Raw genomic sequence first — 23,004 nt, forward strand, 5'->3', positions numbered from 1 at the left:
TATTACTATTCCTGAAATAGTCACTCTCTTTGAGTCATATATTAACGATTCATTTTCTTCTTTATATTTTTTATTTTTTCTCTTAAATATTGTTTTTGAGCTCGTTTCCGAAATCCAAATAACGAATACTAATATAAAATGTTAAGAAACGTGTATTTTTTTTGTTAGCGTTTGCATATATATAATGAAAATAATATTTAAATGTAATATTTTTTAATTCCTTATTATTTACCTTATAAGAAATTCCTAAAAAAAATGCTATTGCACCAAATATCGATAAAACTGTGAATAATTTGTTTGCTGTCGACGAACTTGATGATGTAACTCCAGATTTTTGTGCATAAATGTTTGGTATTGTCTCTGGAATGGGTGGAAAATCTTTACATTTATCACCTTTGCTAGTACAATTATTTTTTAAATTATCATAATCAGTTGATAAAACAGGCAATATTTTATTACGTACGGTATCTTCAATTTTAGAGTTATTGTTAAGTTCTGTAAGTTTGTTAACAAAACTAGTAGCACTATTTGACAGTATGTCGTTTGTTTTATTCTGTGCAAGATTACTATGTATATTACATAATAATTTGAATACATCATAAAATTTAGACAAATCTTCAATATTAATATTCAAAAAATCACTTTTTTTATCTAAGACATCCTCAAGATATGTAAATTTATAAGCATCTTTTGTAAAACCGATATATTTATCACTATTTTTTACATGATTGTTATAATAATCGTTTATTGAGGTGGTTTCGTGATTTGATTTTTGCTTTATTTTGTAACTAAACCATGAAATCATATATAGAAAAAATGGATTAGTATTATTTTCATTATATTTTCCATTTTGGGACATAGAATAATATTCTGCAAGTAGCCATAAAAATCCAGCCGTAATTTTATCGAGATCAGTATGGCATTTATTTTCTTCTGTACCTTTATTAGTACAGCATTGCATAAAATCATTATTTTGATGAAAATCAAGTGTTGAGTTTTTGCCTAAATCATCGGGGAAATATTCCCTCAAAGTATAAAATTTTCCACACTAAAAAATTATTTAAAAAAAAATGATAAAAATATGTATTAAGAAAATGTTATTAAAATAAAACTTAATGAAGTTTATAGGAAATATAATACCAAAAAATGTACATACTAGAGTATCATCCATTATGATGAAATATAATTTATAATCTCTAGGTTAAGGGGTATCATATTATATATACTAAAATAGGTAATACACTATTTAACCCTATATACAGCAATTAACTGTAGATAAAAATATTTTTATTATTTTTAATTTCAATTTAAAATTAATATGGAATAATAATATAATATTATTACTAAAAGAATATTATATTTTTGTATATGGTAGTTAGATAAATTACCTTGTTTGGGAGGTTGTTTAATACATATTTTATCATATGTATATATAATACAATTTTGCATAAATTGTTATCCTTAATAACACTCATATGAGAATTATTATAAAAATTAAAGTAAAATTGTAATAAATTTAGAATATATCTTCTTATATATGTACTTTAATATAGAAAATAAACAACTTCATATATTTTGTTTTAATAAATGGCGCTCCAAAACTAATATACTGAAAAAATCGAAATAATTAAGAAATATATTATTACTATAATCCTTAAAAGTATATAAATAGTTATTTTTTAAAATATATTAAATATTTATATGCTTGTTTCTTATAATATATAATATAGTTTTTTCTAAAATTATAGTATTTTCAAATTAAGTTATATGCTCCAATTTTATGCAAATTATATAAATTTAATATTTTAATTAATATGTATCCATTTCAATTATATTTTAACATTTTCAAAAACTTTATCTTTATTTCTATATACTTCAATTTATAAATATACCTTATTGAGTAATTTTATAATATATTTTGCACATCTTTTCCACGGTTTAAAACGACAATTAGCACTGACACCATATTTATTATGTTATTTATAAGCTTAAATATGTCTTTAACTCATTGTTTTAAAAATAATAATTAGCAGATATTAAATAATAACACATAAATGAGTGTTGATGCAATTTTTAAAGTATAATAGAAAACTATGTGTATTAGGTTGGTATTTTGCACTTTGAGAGGAGAGATAAGGGACGTATGCTTTTTTAGGACAAGGATGTAGCCATATAAGATTTACTTATTTTACATAGTTTAATTATGCCTTATATTTTCTAACATTAAAATTTTCAATTAATGTATACATTAAAAATAAATTATAATTATTTTCTAAATATATAATTTGCTTTTATATTTTATAATAAACTATATTTAGTTCTATGATGAAAAACTATATTTTAAGAAAACTATAGAATTATTAATATTATTTTGCTTGGTAATGTTAGTCTAATGCTATCGCATTAAGCATACTTAAATAAATGTTATAATATTTCATTTTATTTTGTATGCATACAATTTTAATCTTATCATACCTTTAATAACATATATAATGGATTTATACCAAGGTAATGTATCAAATTAGCATAATGTATTTGTTCGTACTTAATGCATTTATCTATTGCTATTACTATTATTATTGTTACTGTTATATCGCTGTATAGTACAACGGAATAATTAATGCGCTTAGTAAAAATACTTTAAATCAATGTATAATATTTCCTTGTTTAATAGTTTTTAGATCAAATATTTTAGATCATATATTATTTCAAAATAACAACATATTTAAATTATATATTTGTGAATTTGTAAATATATAATAACCTAATAAAAATATCATTAGTTCAAATTAATTATTACATACTTTTTCTATATGCTTTGCATTAATATATAATTGTATATATTTCCAAATTTTAAATATTTCAGTTTTAATCATTTATACAATATTATATATATTAGAGCAATAACGTTAATTTTATATACCTAGTTGTTTATAAGTATTATAGCAAACTATAACATTAAATTTTATTATATACTTATATTTTATTTTTTAACTATTTTAAAATATAATTTATATATACCTCAAAACTATAAAGTTTGAAAATTAATGATGAATAACCTAATATTATACCTTTATGATAAATTAAAGCGTATAAAGCAACTTCTATTAATACTAATTAATTTTAATACAAATGTATAGGAAATACAAAAAAGGAATTGTAACACAATTAAAACTTAAAAAAATATTATATATAGTTCAATTTTTTATTATATTATTAAAAATACTAGATGCATAAAATATATTTTATAGATATTGTTGTACTATCGAATCTCGATCGATATTCCATGCTCCTATATTTTATACTACCTTTTATATATTGGTAATATGTGTAATCAATATTAAGAACACACATATTAATATGAATATATATTATAATGTAGAGGAATATTCAAAATGAATCGAATTATATGTTATGGTCTCGTATATAATATTACTATATAGTTTGGTTGGAAAGTTATAATTAAATCACAATAATGATGACACAAATGATAAGTTTTACTAAATAAATTTCCCATCAAATAAAGAAACATATTTTATATTTTGTTATGCATAATTCGATATAACCACAGATTAACAAGTTTTATATAATAGACAATTATGATATAGTATAATACGACTTCATATATAGCTAATACATATATTAATATATGCAATATAGACATTTTATTTTAACCATATTAAATTTATATTAACACTCATTTTAATATATTATAGCTTATGAACAAATTATATGCTACCACTTTCATATTAATGGCTATATCTCATTTGTGTTGCATATTTAGACAATCTCGAGATTAAACATACGTGTATGGTACATATATTTAATCAACATTTACAGACAAAAAATATTACCAAATTGTAAAAAATTAAGTTACAATATACCATAAACCCTAGCTCAAAACATAGATTCAGTGAACAAAATTATAACTCATAAGCATAACCTTGTCCAATAATACATGAACACCTCGACATCAAGAATATTAGAATTAAAAAATTAATTATATATATATTTCTTGACTTTACAAATTTATGTTTCATTATTTTATTTTTATATTTTATTTATTTGTATTTTTTAAATTTTATATATTCTATGTTTTACTATTAAAAGGGAATTTATAATTTGTATTCATTTATGAAAAAACATGGGCATCAATATTACTACCAATAAATAATTTTTATAAAATTAAGAATTTTGCTAAAAAAAATTACAAACATCTCGATTTATCATCATATATATTTTATGATGAATTAGTAGCATTATTATTGTGGTAGTAGGAGCTGAAATCATGCATAAACTTAACTGTAATTCTTAGATTGAATTAATTTTTTTAATATTTATAAATAAAAGACATTTTTATACTAAAAATGAACCATCATATAAAAACTGAAAAAATAAATAGAAAGAAATAATAAAACAATTATTTTAATATAATGCTTATATTACTTTGGCCGTTTATTTATTAACGTAAGTATATATAATTATATTAAAATTGCATGCTATCCAAATTATATTCAAACAAATATATGTTTTTATATCATTTTCTTACTTTTATATTTTTATTTAAAATGATTGATTTTCTATTAGGTAAAAATAATATTCTTTTTTTCTATTATATATAAATATATGTAACTCCATATGTAATGAACTGTTTTATAAATTTAAATTTAGTTTAGTCAATTATAAAAATATAAACTATCGTATTCATAATGCTATATATTAAAAATATCATATATATAATTAAAATTATTAATTTTTAGATATTATAATAATAATCAAATTATTAATAATAATATTTGTTATATTCATTATTTATGAATGCTTCTGTTGTTGACTTCGTTTTGTGATTTAATTAATTAAATAAAAATATATTAAACCTATAAATCTGATAAAAACATGCATTCTATCGTTTAAATAATAATTTGTATTTTTTTTTAAATTAATATTTGTTTTTTATACTTTATTGAAGAAAGTTATTTGCTTCAATTTTAATTATACTTGTCCATATTTTAGAATTGTTAATTTTTAATTAAAAAAGTACTAATATATATTTTAATATTTTGTTTGTAAATCTCAAAAATGAATAAACTTTGTATTCAAATTGTTTTATTTCTTTTAAGCATCTCCGTATGCGTGAATACTGAAACCCTTGCAGCTGAGCCTACTCCAAAAAAAAATACAGAACCCATATTAAATAAATTTACAAAACTCATATTAAAAAAAAATAAAGAACCCAAACCAGAAAAAATTTATCCTACGTAAGAAAATACAACAACATATATATATTACATATTTCATTATGAACATATTAAATGTACGTCTTTGCAACAATGTTATAATATAAATACAATAACTTTATTTTTGTACGCATAAAAAATATGTCCATTTTGATCAATGATAGTCCAGAAGAAATATATGAAAAAAACAAGCACTTATTATGTACCAATCCCGAAGAAATTATACAAGCAGAAAAACTTATGAACGATGCTGTAAAAAATTTAAAATATCATGCTAGAAATAAATATGGTTATTATTTCAATGGAGAATATTGGCCTCATACTATGAATTCTTATAAAAAAATATATCGAGATCTTACATGTGTTGAAAAAATTGAATATACAATTAATGATCCAAATAAGGTATCAATTAATAAACAACATCAAAAGTTATAAACCAAATTGAAATTAAAAAATAATTATAATATATATATATTTATCTTTATTTCCATTAGTATAATAAAATAATAAACAAGTTTTGGGATCCCGATAGTAACGATTTGTTTTATAAATGCTCGGCTAAAAGTATACAAAAATAAATAATTAGGAAAATTAACATAATATTGATACTATATATTCGGCATTTTGTGATTTATTATTTCCATTGTTATATTATACTATTTATTCTTTCCAATATCTTCAAACTCATGATATTTTAATTATATCTATGGAATTTTATAATATGTTTCTTAGGAAAAATTGCCCGTGTGTACAGTCCAAATTTACTAATAATACAGCAACGTTTCAAAAAATGGCCATGGTCTCGTGAGAAATATTTTTATGCTTTAGCTGCAGAATTTAAAGTAAGCAAAACTTTCTTCTTCCATTTCGTTATAAATCATATTTTTCGTATTATTCAAATACACTTTTATTAATTTTGTAGATATCAGAAGACAAAACTATAATTGTCATGACTTCAGCAAATATAAATGATCACAATAGTAAAAATAAGAAACCCTTTGAAAACAAAATAATAAAAAGCGCAAATTTATTCGAAACTGACATTGATTCTGAAGATGATATTAGAAAAGGAAAATTAAAAAAATCAATTGTTAACATAGCTGGATACATCATTAAAAAAAAAGACAAATATCTTGATATCACCTATGTCGAATCTGTAATCAATATACAAATTTTAGAAACATAATAGTTTATTTCAACAATTGCTAAAAAAGCATTATTTTAAATAAATGTACACATTTATAATATATACTATAACTTGCAAAAAATTTTACATTTTATATATTCATCCATTTATGTTTTTTTTCTTAGATTGATCGCTATGTTCCCAGTTACCTAAACCGCATTATTATAGGAGCTTCAAAATGTTTTTCCTCTCGTAAATAAACATATACTTCATATATATTTTTCACCGCCTAATATTAGAAAATTTATGTTAATAAAACGATTTGTTTACATGCATAATAATTGGTTTAAATTGTCATCATAAAATGTTCTTTTGTTTTAAGAATGTTTTTTCGTATATTATCTGTTTATTCCTTTTAATATTAGGCTGTCTATACATATTAATTTTGTGAATACTACAAATATAACTGTTATAACTTATGAAGATATTTTATTTATTATATTCCTTTCATTTGATGATTGTCACCCTTTTTGGTTGCACATTTGAACTTCATCTTGCGATTAAAAATACGGAATGGTACATATATTTAATTAGTGTCTAAATTATAAAAAATTAAATAAAGATATAATACTTAACACTAACACAACCCTAACTCACAATATAAAAACTATATAAAAATTATGCAAAAATTACTACCCAATAGACAGTTTCTTAAAATATATTAATCATTATTACTATTTCTGAAATAGTCACTACTCTTCAATCATATATTAATGATCCATTCTCTTTATTTTTTTAGCTTTTCTCTTAAATTTTGTTTTTGAGATCGTTTCCGAAATCCAAATAATGAATACTAATATAAAATGTTAAGAACCATACGATTTTTTGTTAACATTTGCATATATATAATGAAAATATTTTTTAAATTCTTTATTATTTACCTTATAAGAAATTCCCAAAAAAATTGCTATTGCAACAAATATCGATAAAACTGGAATTAATTTACTTACTAGTGATGAGCCTGATAATTCAGTATTTGAACTCAGAGTTATCGTTGGAATATTTTGTTTTCCTGTTTCACTCGATAATTCAGTCGTTTTAGTTATATTAGAAACATCTACATCACCTTTTTTAGATGTTTTTTCTGTTGATAATGGAGGACGTATCATTTCTTTTTTAATAAAAGCTCTGTACTCTTCAAAATTATTATAATAATTATATAAAACATGTAATATTTTATTGTATAAACTGTTGTCAGTATTATTATCATCATTGAGGAGTTTTTCATATTCTTCACCAAATTTCTTAACATGTTCTGAAAAATCGATACTATTTGTACTTTTATAAGCAGTATCCATATTGCATAATAATTTAAGTAATTCATAAAATTTAGATATCTCATTAATATCAATATCCATATATTCCTTTATTGTATCTATGATTTCCTTATAACTTTTAAATTTTTCATGACGAAGTTTATTATCAGTGTACTGTGTGTTATTTTCTATATGATTAGAATAAAAATCGTTTAATTTAATGATTCCATTTCCTGTTTTTTGATTTAATTTATAACTTAACCATATCATAATACATAAAACCGCATTCTTATATGTGTCAAGATAAAGTGAAATACCACCTGTACCGAAAAAAATATTAAATAACCATAAACAGCCAGCGTTAACTATATCGGTATCAGCAACACAATTATTATTAGGACAATATTTGTTAAAAATATAACTTCTAAAATCATATTTAGATTTTTTCAATTCATCGGGAAAAAGCTTCCAAAAATTAGTAAAGTTATGGCACTATGAAGCAATTTTAAAAAATCAAATAAACATGTCTATTAAAATGAACGTTTTATTAATTTATAGATAATAAAATATCAAAAATATGTAATAACAAACATTTATATTCAATAAATTGTATGTATCACATTATTAATTGTCATATTGGAAAATTATTTTTGAATTATAAATTAAGTACATCATATTAATTTCATATATATTGCATCAAAAGAAAGGACATAAACTTGGATTATTTATATAACAATTATCTGTAATCAACCACATTTTATTTTTAGTATTAGTTTAAAATTAATGTAAAGTAATAATACAATAGTAAGTTTAAATATAATTTATTGAAATTAGATAAACTGCCTAAAGTTGGAGATATCTAATACATTTTGACCATATGTATAACATAATTTATTCTTAAATTCGTGATTATTAATAATATCCATTATAATTTTATTATAAAAAATTAAGGAAATTTGAATGAGTTTAAAATACATTCCCTTATATTTGTCTCAGTATAGAAAAATAAATTGTTTCTCATGCTTTAATAAATATATTCATATCCATGAACCTATAAATATGTAAAAATTGAAAATATTATTATTACTATAATCCTTAAAAGTATATAAATATCAATTTTTTAAAATATATTAAATACTTATATACTTGTTTCTAATACTATATATTATTGTTTTTTCTAAAATTATAATACTTGCAAATTACATAAATTTATATTATTTGTAATTAATGTAGATAAATTCATAATCCATTTTAATAAGTACAATATCTTTATTTTTATTCTATATACTTCAATCTAGATGTATACCTTATTAGGTAATTTTATAATATATTTTCCATATTTTTGCATCCTTTAAAACAACAATTAGCAATGAACCCATACTTATTATTCTATTTAAATGTAAATTGTTTTTAAAATAATACATAGTAAATATTAAACACTTATTATGCCTTTTTGCTAATATTAAATATATAACATATAAATAATTACTGGTACAAATTTAAAGTATAATATAAAACCATGTTTAATTAGGTTGTTATATTGCCCTTTAAGAGGAGAGAGATAAGATATGTTTACTCTTTTAATATATAAATTAAATTGAATATTTGTTAAATGTTCTACATAGTTCATTTTTATCTTATATATTATACTGTTGTAGTTATCAATGTATATTCATTCAAATAATTTGTTAAAAATACTATATTTTATTAATTCTATGGTAAAATAATGATAATATAATATGCGTTTATATGGAATAATAAAAAGAAATTTAACACTTTTTCTATCCAGTTTTTTAGAATATAAAATAACATATCCCAAATTAGATCTTTAACAAATATATAACATTGATACCTTTATAATGTACTATTATGTGCCTTTTAAATAAAATTAATATTTAATTATATGAAGGTTTCACAATAAACCAATATTTCAATATTAGTTATTAGTAGAGTATCTTACTAGTTTATATGTATAGGCATATAATAACAACACATTCGATCTATAATATTATTTATAATTATTAGAACAAAATATGATATGAAATTTTATTAATATACTTATGTTATTTCTTTTAACTATTTTAAATATAATATATTTCTAATTCATATATACCTCAAACTATAAAGTTTAAAATTAAAAGTGATTAATCTAATAGTATACCTTTATAGTAAATAAATTTAAATATATAGAACTATTTCTATTATTTGAAATTAAAACATTAGTATAAAATGATACTATATATAATCGAAAGCTAAAAGAATAGTATACATATATCTATAATTTAATTTCTTATTAATATACATATTTTTATTGTATTATTAAAAATGTTAGATGTATAATAATATTTTATAGATAATGCTGTATTGTCGATTATCGATCGATGTACCATGCATCTATATTTTATGAATATCTATTATTACAGTTCAATTGAATAACATGTTTTAAGTTGAAATAAATATGATGCAAATAATATGCTTTACTAAATAAAATTTTCATCAAATAAAGAAATATATTGTGTTATGCATAATTCGATGTAACCACATATTAACAAATTTTATATAATAGGAATTATGATATAGAAAATATCTATATTAATATATGCAATATAGACATTTTGCTTTAACCATATTATATCGATATGAACCCTCAATTGTATATGTTATAACTTATGAAAAAATGTTATGTGACCCTTTTCATATTAATGGCTATGTTCCTTTGGGGTGAATATTTGAACTTTTGATGTTTATCTCGTGATTAAGCATACGTGGGTGGTATATATATTTAACCAACATTTATAAACAAATAAATATGATCAAATTATAAACAAATTAATAAAAATATAACCTTAACCCAAAACATATATTCCATAATACAGAACCATGACCCAAAATACAGGTTTCCCCAAACGCAACACTGAACCCTTTCATATATATATATTACCATAATACTATTGACTCAATTAAATAAATGCAATATATAAACGAACTTGTTTATATTGTTTTTCTATTAATAAACTTCAAAAGATGAAATTTCGTAAAATTTTACTTTCATTATATAAAATATAAACATACGTATATAATATAAAATTATATGCATACAAATAATAAATAAGATGATTATAGCAAATGTATCAATCTTATTTCAATTATTAATTATTTTCGAAACATGCTTTCACAAATTCTATACTACAAATAAATATAAATAACAAAAAAATTCATATAAATATATATATGCTAGCGTTTTATTCAAATATATAATCAAAATATATTACATTTATTTTAATAATTACATAATAAAATTATAGACTTAAAATATGAGATCGTAAATGTATAAAAACAGCATAATTCATTTGTCTACAGGCGTCACATGTTAAACATTGTAGTTTAAGTGATAATTAGAAGGAATTCTTTTGTTCGCTTTTTAGTTCGATATCACTTGAATGTAATTATTATATGAAGAGTATTATCTTTGTTTACTATTTGATGAGCGTTTTCTATTTCTTCTTTTAAACGTGAAAAAAACTTTAAATGTTCTGGATCTTTTACAGTAATTCCATGCAAACTGTTTTTCACCACAAATATTATCTTAGGAAGAGAACTGTTATTATTTGAATATTGTTTGTCTAATTCTTCTTTTATACGTAATAAAGGCCATAGCAGTTCTGGTTTTTTTGCAAGTATGATACTCATTTTTTTTTGCATCTTCAATGCTTCCTTAGGAATAGATTTATTGTTATTTGAAACCCTTTCTTCTAATTTTTCTTTTAATTGTAATAAAATCTTTGAAAGATTTGGATTTTTTGCAGGAAAGGTATGGTAATATTTTCCCAATCGCACTGTTATCTTAGGAAGTTCATTGTTATTTGAAGATGTTTTTGTTTTTTTATTTTTTTTATTTCTTTTAAATATATTAAAAAAATTAAATCCTTTATCGTCTTTATCGTCTTTATTATCTTTAGGATTGTTATTCTTTAATCGCGTTTCGTGTTTATATTCTATATCACTTGTTTCGTTGCTTCCGTTTATTTTTTTAGTATCTAGATCACTCGTATATCCTGCAACAGATACCTTAGATCGATAATACAAGGGAATATACTAATATATATATGCGTTAATATATACATCATAACATGCAAATAACCACTATTATATAATTTTCTATATATTAGTTTATATTTTGTTTTGACAACTTACTTTCGGTTCGAAGCAATGTATTGACACATCCAAAAGGGTATATAAAGTAATACAAACTAAACTAAATATTCTTTTATTCATTTTCTTGTTAATAAAAAGTGTTTCCTCGAAGCAATACGCTTTAAATAATATATAGTTTTTATTCTTTTTCAGTCTTTTTTATCTATTATTGTTGTAAAACAATGATTCTATTATTTAATATTACAATTTGTTTAATTTTAATTTATATAAATAAATTATTTGGTATTTATGAAAGTATATTATAATAAAATTATATGTTGCTTCTATTTTAAAGCATCCACAATTTATAATTCTTCAATTATAATTTAGAAAAATTTAATATTTTATTTTTTCTTTAATGTAAATAATAAAAATAAATAATATAATTTATTTTAAATGCATAAAAAAATATATAACAATTTGTTCTGAATATATTTTGTTTATTTGAATCATTGTATTGAATATAACAAAATTATTTTTAATACTTAAAATATAAATAAATTAATGCACTAATATACATGCATATATCATCATATAAATATATAATAACTGCTATCACCAGAGGTATAAGCATGCAATTGCTAAAATTTTTATATTTATTTTTTTTTCAAATACAACCGTTTTCGAAAATATTACATTATTTTAGTTATAAACAATAAGCTTATGTAACAAATTCAATCTAAAATATATTTTTTGCATATTTTTATATAAATAAGTCTTTAATATAATTTAAAGCCCCATTTAATAGCATGTTTGGTAGTTTATAAACTTATATTTTTCTATTGTTTGTCTACATGCAAATTAATATATATTAATTATGGTAAGTATTAGATGCATATATACTGTAAATCAATATATGCAAATATATGAAAAAGAATTAGCAAAAGTTGTTTGCATCTAAATGGTTTCTTATTTGTTATACTTATCAATTTTTAATATTATTTAATAATATTCTACATTTTATTTACCACTTTTTTGTAAATTTTTTTTTTCATAGATTGGTATATAATAATTTTATTTATAAATATATCTCAAAATATACAACATCAAATATATTATTTCTATTAAAATAATATAAAATATTCATATTTTTAAATGCAATTCAAAAAAAAATCAATTACAATATTAAATCACAAAAAATAATACATATAGAACCAATATTTTTAAAGAAATACCAATTTATTTTTATCTCAAATCGAAAATGAAATATACTTAATTATATTTGCTTTTATTTTCATCATATTCATTTAATAAATATTAAGACAATTTTGTATTTAAACAATACAATATTTTGACTTTTATAAATAATAATTAAAGACAAATAAATATTATAATTTAGTATAATAGAAAATTTATTTTATGTTTTATTATAAAATAAGAAACAAATTATTTACATATATTATATATACACAACATTTCTTTATATTAATAGACAAATTTTCTATTTATTATTATTTAAATTTATATATTTTTAAAAATTAATTTCAAATATAAATAATCGCTTTTTCTTTTATAAACAAAAAAGTCAACAAACAAAATAAATTAATAAGTATACAGGATCAACCTGCATAAATTTGTATACATTTAATAATCCCATTTCCCATAGACGCAATTTACGGTTTTTTTCATGTTTTTTCCTTACTTCCATTTTTTCTCCCCAGATTTTCATATTATGCATCGTAATTATTTAAGTCGTCATTTCCTTCTAGGGCCAAGTCGATTCCAATATTTGATCAATTTCCCCATAAATCATTAACCCCCAATTAACAATAAAATATAAAAAGTAAATAGTTCAACGCATTTACAATTAATTTATATTACCACAAAATCCAATTCTTATAATTTGTCAAAATATATTACTTTATTCGTTCCTTTTCATAGTAATATTCATATTCATGTTTTCTTACATATTTAGACTTAATATAAATCTTAAAAACTACAACTTATTCTATACATATTTTTAATAACTTAATTCCCATATATATTTAAAACGATTTCTTAAAATAATAAATATTATCAAATTATTCAAAATTAAATCAATAAGATACTTAACCCTAACCCGAATATGGGATCCACAACATAAAAACTATATAAAAATTATTCCCCAATAGACAGTTTATTAACATATATAAATCATTGTTACTATTCCCGAAATAGTCACTCTCTTCGAATCATATATTAATGATCCATTCTCTTTATTTTTTTAGCTTTTCTCTTAAATGTTGCCTTTGAGATCGTTTTCGAAATCCAAATAACGAATACTAATATAAAATATTAAGAAACGTGTTATTTTTTGTTAACGTTTTCATATGTTTAATGAAAATAATTTTTTAATTCCTTATTATTTACCTTATAAGAAATTCCAAAAAAAAATGCTATTGCAACTACTATCGATAAAACTGGAATTAATTTATTTACTAGTGATGAGTATGGTAATATAGTATTAGAAATTGTGGTTGTTGTTACAAGATTTGATTGGTCTGTTTTAATCGAGGATTCAGGTGTTTTAGTTCCATTAGAACCTTCTACATTAACCTTTTTGACTGTTTTTTGTGTTGGTAATGATGGACGATCTATTGATATATTTTTATAAGATCTGCCAATTTCAAAGTTATTATAATATTTAGATAAAACAAGTAATACTTTATTGTATGAATTATTGTCAATATTATTATCATCATCAAAAAGGTTTTGATATTCAACAGCAAATTTATTAACATGTTCTGAATATTTGCTATTATTTTCATTCGTATAAGAATTATTCATATCACATAATAATTTAAGTAATTCATAAAATTTAGGCATATGGCTAATATCAATATCTATATATTCCTTTACTTGATCTATGACGTTCTTATAACTGCCATATTTTTCATCATTAACTTTACGATTAGTGTATTCCGTGTTATGTTCTATATGCTTAGAATAAAAATCCATTAAGTTCGTGATTCCTTCATGTGACTTTAGGCTTAATATATGGCCTAACCATATCATAATACATACAGTTTCATCCTTATAAGTTTTAGAATCAAATGAAGAACCATAATTGCCGAACATATCATTAAATAACCGTAAGCATCCAGCAGTAATCTTATTGATATCACTTTCACAATTATTATTAGGGCAGTACCCATTAAAAAATGTACTTTTAAATTCATATTCTTCAGATCCTTTCAATTTATCGGGAAAAAATCTCCAAAAAGTATCAAACTTTCCACACTAAGAAACAATTTTAAAAAATCAAATAAAAATATCTCTTAAAATTAACATATTATTAATATATGGATAACACAATATCGGAAATGTGTAATAACAAACATTTGTATTCAAGAAATTGTATGTACCATTTTACTAATTGCCATATTGGAAAATTATTTTTGAACTATAAGTTAAGTACGTCATATTAATTTCATATATACTTCATCGAAATAGGGGACATAAACTTGGATTCTATATATAAAAATTATCTGTAGTTAACCGCATTTTATTTTAAGTATTAATTTAAAATTAATATAAAGTAACAATACTATAGTAATTTTATATATAATTTATAGAAATTAGCTAAAATTCCTTAAATTGGATATATTTAATACATTTGGTCATAAGTATAACATAATTTATGCTTAAATTCATTACTATTAATAATATACATTATAAAAATTTAAGTAGTTTTGTAATGAGTTTAAAATACCCCCCCTTATATTTATGTCTCAATACAGAAACATATAAATTTGTTTCTCATGTTTTAATAAATAGATTTATACCCATGAATCTATAAATATGTAAAAATGAATAAATATATTATTAGTATAATTTTTAAAAGCATATAAATAGATATTTTCTAATATAGATTAAATTTTTATATACCTGTTTCTTATAACATATAATATTGTTTTTTCTAAAATTATAACATTTACAAAATAAGTTGCATTATTCCCTTTTCTAATTACATGCACATAAATCTATATTGTTTTAATGAATATAGATAAATTAAAAAAGAAATTTAGTACGTTATATAACTTTATTTTTATTCCCATATATTTCAATTTAGAAATATACCTTATTGGGTAATTTTATAATATATTTTACGCATAATTTTCACTGTTAAAACGACAATTAGCACTGAAACCGTGTTTATTATGTTATTTATAAGCTTAAATAAGACTTTAAATGCATTTTTTTTTAAATCATACTTATAAATATTAAATATATAATAAATAAATAAGTATTGATGCAAATTTTAAAGTATAATGAAGACTTAGGGTATTAAGTTGTTATATTTCCCTTTGAGAGGAGAGAGATAAGGGAAGTATGCTTTTTTAAGACAATATTGTAGCCATATAAGATTTACCTATTCTACATAGTTTAATTATTCCTTATATTTTCTACCATATAACTTTCAATTCATGTATATATATATTAAAATTATTCATTAAAAATGACTTATTATTTTCTAAATATATAGTTTCCTTTTATATTTTATGATAAACTATATTCTATAATGGAAAACAATATTTTAAGGAAACTATAGTATTATTAATATTAGTTTGCTTGGTAGTGTTAATTCTAATATTATCGCATTAAAAAAATACTAAGTCAAAATTATAATATTTCATTTGACCTTGTATACATATCATTTTAGTCTTATTAGAAGTTTAATAATATATATCAACATGTTCGAATCAAATAAAATAATATATTAATCTAATATTATTATTATTATTGTTACTAATGGTATATCACTGTACACTACAATGAGATAATGCAGTTAAGAGTAATACTTTAATCCAATTAGTAATTTTCTTTGTCTCATTGGTTTTAAGTATATCATTTTAGAACATATATATTATTTCGTAATAATATATTTAAAATATAAATTTTTAATTTGTATATATATAACCTAATAAAAAATATGATTAGCTCAAAATAAATTAATTATTATTTGCCTTCTCGATAAAATTAATATTAGTATTTAATTATATGAACTTTTCACAATAAAACAATATTAATTATTGGTATTTTACTAGATTATATATATAGTCATATAATAATGTTATTCTATCTATCATATTATTTATAATTATTAGAACAAAATATGATATGAAATTTTATTATACTTATATTTTATTTTTTAACTATTTTAAATATAATATATTTCTAATTTATATATACTTCAAAACTACGAAGTTTAAAAATTAATAGTATTAATCTAATATTATACATTATGATAAATAAGTTAATGTATATATAACTATTTCTATCAATATAAATTATAACTTTAACATAAATGCAAAGTATTGAAATAGAAAAAGTGGGTATTATATATATCGAAAGTTAAAAGGATAGTATGCCTATATCTATATTGTATTTTTATTGTATTATTCAAAATGTTAGATGCATAAAATACCTTTTATAGATAATGTTGTATTGTAGAATTCTGATCGATGTTTTATACATCTATATTTTATGATTACCTATTATATATTAGTATTATATTTAATTAATATTAACCATATGCATATTAATCTGAAGGTATATTATATTGTAGACAATTATTCCAAATGAATATAATTATATGTTGTGCCTCTTATATAAGATTACTATATAGTTTGGTTGGGAATTTATAATTTAAATCAAAATAATAGTGACACAAATTATAAGCTTTACTAAATAAAATTTTAATCAAATAAAGAAGCGTATTTTATATTGTGTTATGCACAATTTAATATCCCCCCTTGATTAACAAGTTTTATTTAATAGACAATTATGATATACCATAATACGACTTCATATATAGCCAATATTTATATTAATATATACATTCTATTTTAATCATCTTTAATATATATGAATACACATTTTAATATAGTATAACGTATGAACAAATTTTATGCGACCCCTTTCATATTAATGGCTATATCTCATTTGTGTTGTATATTTAGACAATCTCGAGATTAAACATACGGGGATAGATATATTTAATTAGTGTTCAAATTATACAAAATTAAATAAAGATATAACACTTAACCCTAACTCGAATACGAGTTCTCCAAATGAAACTCTAAACCATAATCTAAACCTTATATATACCTTATAATCTTATTAATAAATGTGTTTAAATTAATTTTATTTAAAATAATTACAAATATTAACTAAAAATGAGCAAATTCAAAATCCATTAATATATAATATATATGCATAAAAATAAGGATAAATGAGTTTTTGACAAACACTAAAAAAATATAAATTAAATATATATAATAATAAACAAACAATTAAATCAAATTTCATTATTCTATAAAATGTAAAAATTGCAACTTTTATGCAATAAAATATTTAATATATTATTTTTAATCATTTAAACAAGTGTAACAAAGTATAATAATAAAGAATGGTTATTTTGATAGTTTTTTTAATTTAAAGCGTAATTTAATGACTTTCCAACATTTCTTAATTATGGAAACTAAATATGGTATAAGTAATACTATTACGTACCCCCCTCCTGTTGCTGCTATAAAAATTTGAGATACCATAAACATCATAAGCTTCTTAAATGCAACTAAATTTGTTTTTTCTATCTTTTGACCAATTTCTAATTTCTTATAATGATTACTTGCTGTAATTTCAACATATTCACCATCAAAATTATAATCTTCACTCTCCAAATTATTTTTATAATTTTCCAATTGTCTAAAATTTTCATATTCTGATACAGAATTATTTTCATCTTTTTTTGTTATTCTTTTATCTTGTATCGGTTGTATTTCTAATTCACTATTCCTTTTATTATTAATCTCTTTTTTTACTTCTTCTAATTCTGTTAGAAGTTCATTGACTAACTTTTTAGTTTTCTTATCTACATTATTTAAATCGGGTAATTTATTACTTTTTATATGCTTCTTTATATGTGAGTCTATAGCATTTCGAATAAATGACATTTCTTCGTCATCGACATAGTTATCATATTCATTAAATTGATTTGCAAGACTCAAAGTTGATTGATAAAAATCATTTAAATCGAATTGATTGTCTGCATCTGCTAATATCCTATTATTTCTAAAATTTGTTATATTCCTTTCATGATATACATTTCTCTTATTTATAAAGTATAATTCCTGAAATAAATGAAATATTTATTAACATATATATAACTAATTTTAATTATTTCTTTAACTTAACATACGTGTTTTACCAATATATGAAACAATAATATGAGGTTAATGTAAAACAAATAGATACGATAATTATAATGAAGTATTATTAATAATAAAAGAAAATGATGTGTAACTTACATTTTTGGCATATTCAAAAAAACAAATAATAATTGAAAAAAAAACAAATTTTAAAATGCTGATTCTCATTTTTAACTTTATTTATTAAATAAATGAAATAATGATGATAACTTCATATTTATTCACAAAATAGTAATATTTACTAGTTTTTTGTTCTAAAATTTACGAATAAATGAATATATCTAAAAAAAACGGAATTTGTTTCATCTATTAACTTTTGCACTCTCTATAGGATTAATTATTGTAATTGTTGTAATAAATTTCGTTATATTCATTATAATTATTTATGTATATAAATATTATATATTTTTTTTAAATAAATATTAATTTTTCTCTAAAAAATACACCATTTTTAATATTTTAATTATAAAAAATATATGTATATAATAATTTTTCCTAAATTTTTTTTTTTTGGAAATTTGTTATACAAGTAATCTTTTAATATAATTTATAATACATTGGCGTGCTTCGTGATACAGTTTTAATATTTTATTAACTTATATATTTTCTATTATTGTTTGCATACGAACAAATTAATAAATATCAATTAAAATAATAAAATATTAGATACATATATATTTTTTATATGAATAGGTACAAGCACATAATGGAAACATTAACAAATCATGTTGCTATTTACATTTAATGGTTTCTTATTTGTTATACTTCTCAAAATTTAAATATTATTTAATAATATTCTCTATTTTATTTACCACTTTTTTGTAAAAATATTTTTTTTCATAGATTGGTATGTAATAATTTTATTTATAAATATATCTCAAAATATACAACATTAAATGTATTATTTCTATTAAAATCATGTACAATATTCACATTTTTAAATGTAATTCAAAAAAAAAAAAAAAAAATAATTATAATATAAAATCCCCCAAAATAATACAAACAGAACCAATATATTGAAAGATATTCCAATTTATTTTTATCCAAAGTAAAAAAATGAAATACACATAATGTTATTAACTTTTATTTCCATCATACTCATTTAACAGATGTTAAGACACCTTCTGTATTTAAACAATACAATATTTGACTTTTATAAATAATAATTAAAGACAAAAAAATATTATAATTCAGTTATAATAAAGAATTACATCATATAAAAAATTTATTTTATGTTTTATTATAAAATAAGAAAAAAACTCTTGGCATGTATCATATATACACAATAGTTCTTTATATTAATAGACAATTTTACTATTTATTATTCTTTAAATCCGACTTCAAATATAAGTTAATTAAATTTATCATATAAATAATCGCTTTTTCTTTTGTAAACAAAAAAATCAACAAACAAAATAAATTAATAAGTATACAGGATCGCCCTGCATAAGTTTGTATATTTTTAATAATCCCAATTTTTCATTGACTCAATTTATAACTTTTTTCATTTTTTTTCCTTGCTTTCCCTTCTACCCCAACTCATAAATGCTAACATAAACACTAACGCAAAAATCGCCAAAATATATAATATTTTTCAGTGGACAAATGCTTATAAAATATTATACTAATTCCTAAAATAATGATTATTAAAATAAATATTCCTTTAATGTAACTTTTCTCCTTTAAATATATTTCCTCCAAATAGTACTTTATATTTGATTCCATTCAAACCCATTCCGCCATCAGTTCATTTATCATTATGTTCAAGCATCACTGAGGAGGGAAATCATAATTAATTATTTTCTTCCAATTCCCCTTTCTTCTCCCCCAGTTTTTCATATTAAATTTTGTAATTATTTAAATCAGCGTTCTCTTCTAGGACCGAGTCAATTCCAATATTTGATCAATTTCCCCATAAACCCATTAACCACAAACTACCAATAACATACAAAAAGGCATATTTCAACACATTTACCATTAAGTTATATTAACACGAAATCAAATTCATATAATTTGTCAAAATATATTATTTTATTCGTTCCTTTTCATATCCATCTTCATTCTCATTTTTTCTTATATATATAGACTTAATATAAATCTTAAAAACTATAACTTATCCTATATATATCTTTAATAACTTGTTTACTATATATATTTAAAACGATTCCTTAAACTAATAAATTATATCAAATTATACAAAATTATATACAATATAATACCCAACCCTGATCCACAACATACAAACTATATAAAAATTATGTAAAAATTATTCCCCAATAGACAATTTCTTAAAACATATAAATCATTATTACTATTACTGAAATCGCCACTTTCTTCGAACCATATACTAATGATTCATTTCTTATTTATTTTTTAGCTTTGCTCTTAAATGTTGTCTTTGAGATCGTTTTCGAAATCCAAATAACGAATACTAATATAAAATTTTAAGAAGCATACGTTTTTTTTGTTAATGTTTGCATATATATAATAATTTTTTTTTTAATTCCTTATTATTTACCTTATAAGAAATCCCTAAAAAAAATGCTATTACACCAAATATCGATAAAACTAGAATTAATGTGTTTGGTATCGACGAACTTGATGATGTGACTCCAGAATTGTGTAAAGAAGTTTCTTCAGGATTGTTTACAGAAACTTGCGTTGCTTTTATCGTTGGAAGGGATGGAATATCCATACAATTAACATCATTACATTTCTTTTTAAAATTATCATAATCATTTGATAAAGTACACAATACTTGTCTATATGAACTGCCATCAATATTATTAGAATCATCATTAAGGCTTGTATATTTTGAAACAAATTCATTAGATTTTTCTATATATTCCGTGCAATTTGGATTGTTTGCACTAAAATCAGTATGCATGCTACATAATAATTTAAATGCAGCATAAAAATTAGATATATCATCAAAATTAATATTCAACAAATCTTTTTTTTTATCTATGATTTCCTTATAACTATTATAATCACTAACATTAGTTATAGACTTATTATACTCATCATCATTTTTTATATATTTATCATAAAATTCATTTATATCCTCAAACTCCATAACATTCTTTATGTTTAACATATAACTGAACCATATCATAATGTGTATAATAAATATTTCGATCTGATCTTTATTTAAATTGTTAATCTTATTAACAATAATTTGATTAAATAACCATATAAATCCAGCCTTAATTTTATCGAGATCAGTCCTACATTCTTTATTTCCTGAATCTACAATAGGACAGTAATCTCTAATTTTCCCATTACCATGAAAATCGATTCCTGTAGAATTTTCTAATTCATCGGGATAAAATACCCTTAATGTACCAAACCTTATACACTAATGAAACATTTAAAAAAGTATAATAAAAATATATGTTAATGAAACTCTTATAAAATAAAATTTAATGAATTTAAAGGTAATATAACATCGAAAAATATAAGGAAAAACAAATTTTATTAAAAAAAATTAGATACCCGGTGATGATCCATTGTAATTTTATTTTGTTTATAATATGTAGAGTATGTAACATCATATTATTTTATATGTTTTATGCTTAATAAATGATAAAACAATTGAACTTTAATATAAAATTGTCTTTGGTTAAACAAATTCTTATCATTTTTAATGTTAATTTAAAGATAATATGGAACAATATATAATTTATTGTAGTTAGATAATTGCCTTATTTTGGGGGGTGCTTAATATATTTTTTACAATATGTATATATAATACAATTTTACATAAAGTATTGTCCTTAATAACACTCATATAAACATTATTATAAAAATTAAAGCAACATTGTAATGAATTAAAAAAATATATTCTTATAAATATGCTTTAATATAGAAAATAAACAACGTCATATCTTTTGTTTTAATAAATGGTGCCCCAAAACTAATATACTGAAAAAATAGAA

General features: G+C 20.6%; 7 protein-coding genes across 7 annotated transcripts; 1 reads left to right on the plus strand and 6 right to left on the minus strand.

The window, feature by feature from the left end:
• Window positions 1–41: 41 nt before the first annotated feature.
• On the minus strand, window positions 42–1,171 carry PY17X_0901500 (PIR protein; the record flags this gene model as incomplete). Its single annotated transcript, XM_022955874.1, has 3 exons — window positions 42–128; window positions 233–1,048; window positions 1,157–1,171. 3 exons carry the CDS (start codon window positions 1,169–1,171, stop codon window positions 42–44), a joined length of 918 nt encoding a protein of 305 aa, XP_022812095.1.
• Window positions 1,172–5,079: 3,908 nt separating this feature from the next.
• PY17X_0901600 (fam-a protein) lies at window positions 5,080–6,423 on the plus strand (the record flags this gene model as incomplete). The annotated part of the gene is made up of 5 exons (XM_022955875.1): window positions 5,080–5,258; window positions 5,402–5,639; window positions 5,732–5,801; window positions 5,970–6,079; window positions 6,160–6,423. The coding sequence occupies 5 exons, from the start codon at window positions 5,080–5,082 to the stop codon at window positions 6,421–6,423; spliced, it is 861 nt and encodes a 286-aa protein (XP_022812096.1).
• A 727-nt stretch (window positions 6,424–7,150) lies between these two features.
• On the minus strand, window positions 7,151–8,314 carry PY17X_0901700 (PIR protein; the record flags this gene model as incomplete). Its single annotated transcript, XM_022955876.1, has 3 exons — window positions 7,151–7,216; window positions 7,305–8,171; window positions 8,300–8,314. 3 exons carry the CDS (start codon window positions 8,312–8,314, stop codon window positions 7,151–7,153), a joined length of 948 nt encoding a protein of 315 aa, XP_022812097.1.
• Window positions 8,315–11,111: 2,797 nt separating this feature from the next.
• Window positions 11,112–11,954, minus strand: PY17X_0901800 (fam-c protein; the record flags this gene model as incomplete). The annotated part of the gene is made up of 2 exons (XM_725136.1): window positions 11,112–11,747; window positions 11,874–11,954. The coding sequence occupies 2 exons, from the start codon at window positions 11,952–11,954 to the stop codon at window positions 11,112–11,114; spliced, it is 717 nt and encodes a 238-aa protein (XP_730229.1).
• A 2,114-nt stretch (window positions 11,955–14,068) lies between these two features.
• Window positions 14,069–15,235, minus strand: PY17X_0901900 (PIR protein; the record flags this gene model as incomplete). The annotated part of the gene is made up of 3 exons (XM_022955877.1): window positions 14,069–14,134; window positions 14,223–15,092; window positions 15,218–15,235. 3 exons carry the CDS (start codon window positions 15,233–15,235, stop codon window positions 14,069–14,071), a joined length of 954 nt encoding a protein of 317 aa, XP_022812098.1.
• Window positions 15,236–18,268: 3,033 nt separating this feature from the next.
• PY17X_0902000 (fam-b protein) lies at window positions 18,269–19,234 on the minus strand (the record flags this gene model as incomplete). Its single annotated transcript, XM_721183.1, has 2 exons — window positions 18,269–18,988; window positions 19,166–19,234. 2 exons carry the CDS (start codon window positions 19,232–19,234, stop codon window positions 18,269–18,271), a joined length of 789 nt encoding a protein of 262 aa, XP_726276.1.
• A 2,194-nt stretch (window positions 19,235–21,428) lies between these two features.
• On the minus strand, window positions 21,429–22,576 carry PY17X_0902100 (PIR protein; the record flags this gene model as incomplete). Its single annotated transcript, XM_022955878.1, has 3 exons — window positions 21,429–21,497; window positions 21,585–22,424; window positions 22,562–22,576. 3 exons carry the CDS (start codon window positions 22,574–22,576, stop codon window positions 21,429–21,431), a joined length of 924 nt encoding a protein of 307 aa, XP_022812099.1.
• Between the last annotated feature and the right edge of the window lie 428 nt (window positions 22,577–23,004).

This window comes from Plasmodium yoelii (assembly GCF_900002385.2).
Source record: "Plasmodium yoelii strain 17X genome assembly, chromosome: 9".
NCBI lineage: Eukaryota > Apicomplexa > Aconoidasida > Haemosporida > Plasmodiidae > Plasmodium > Plasmodium yoelii.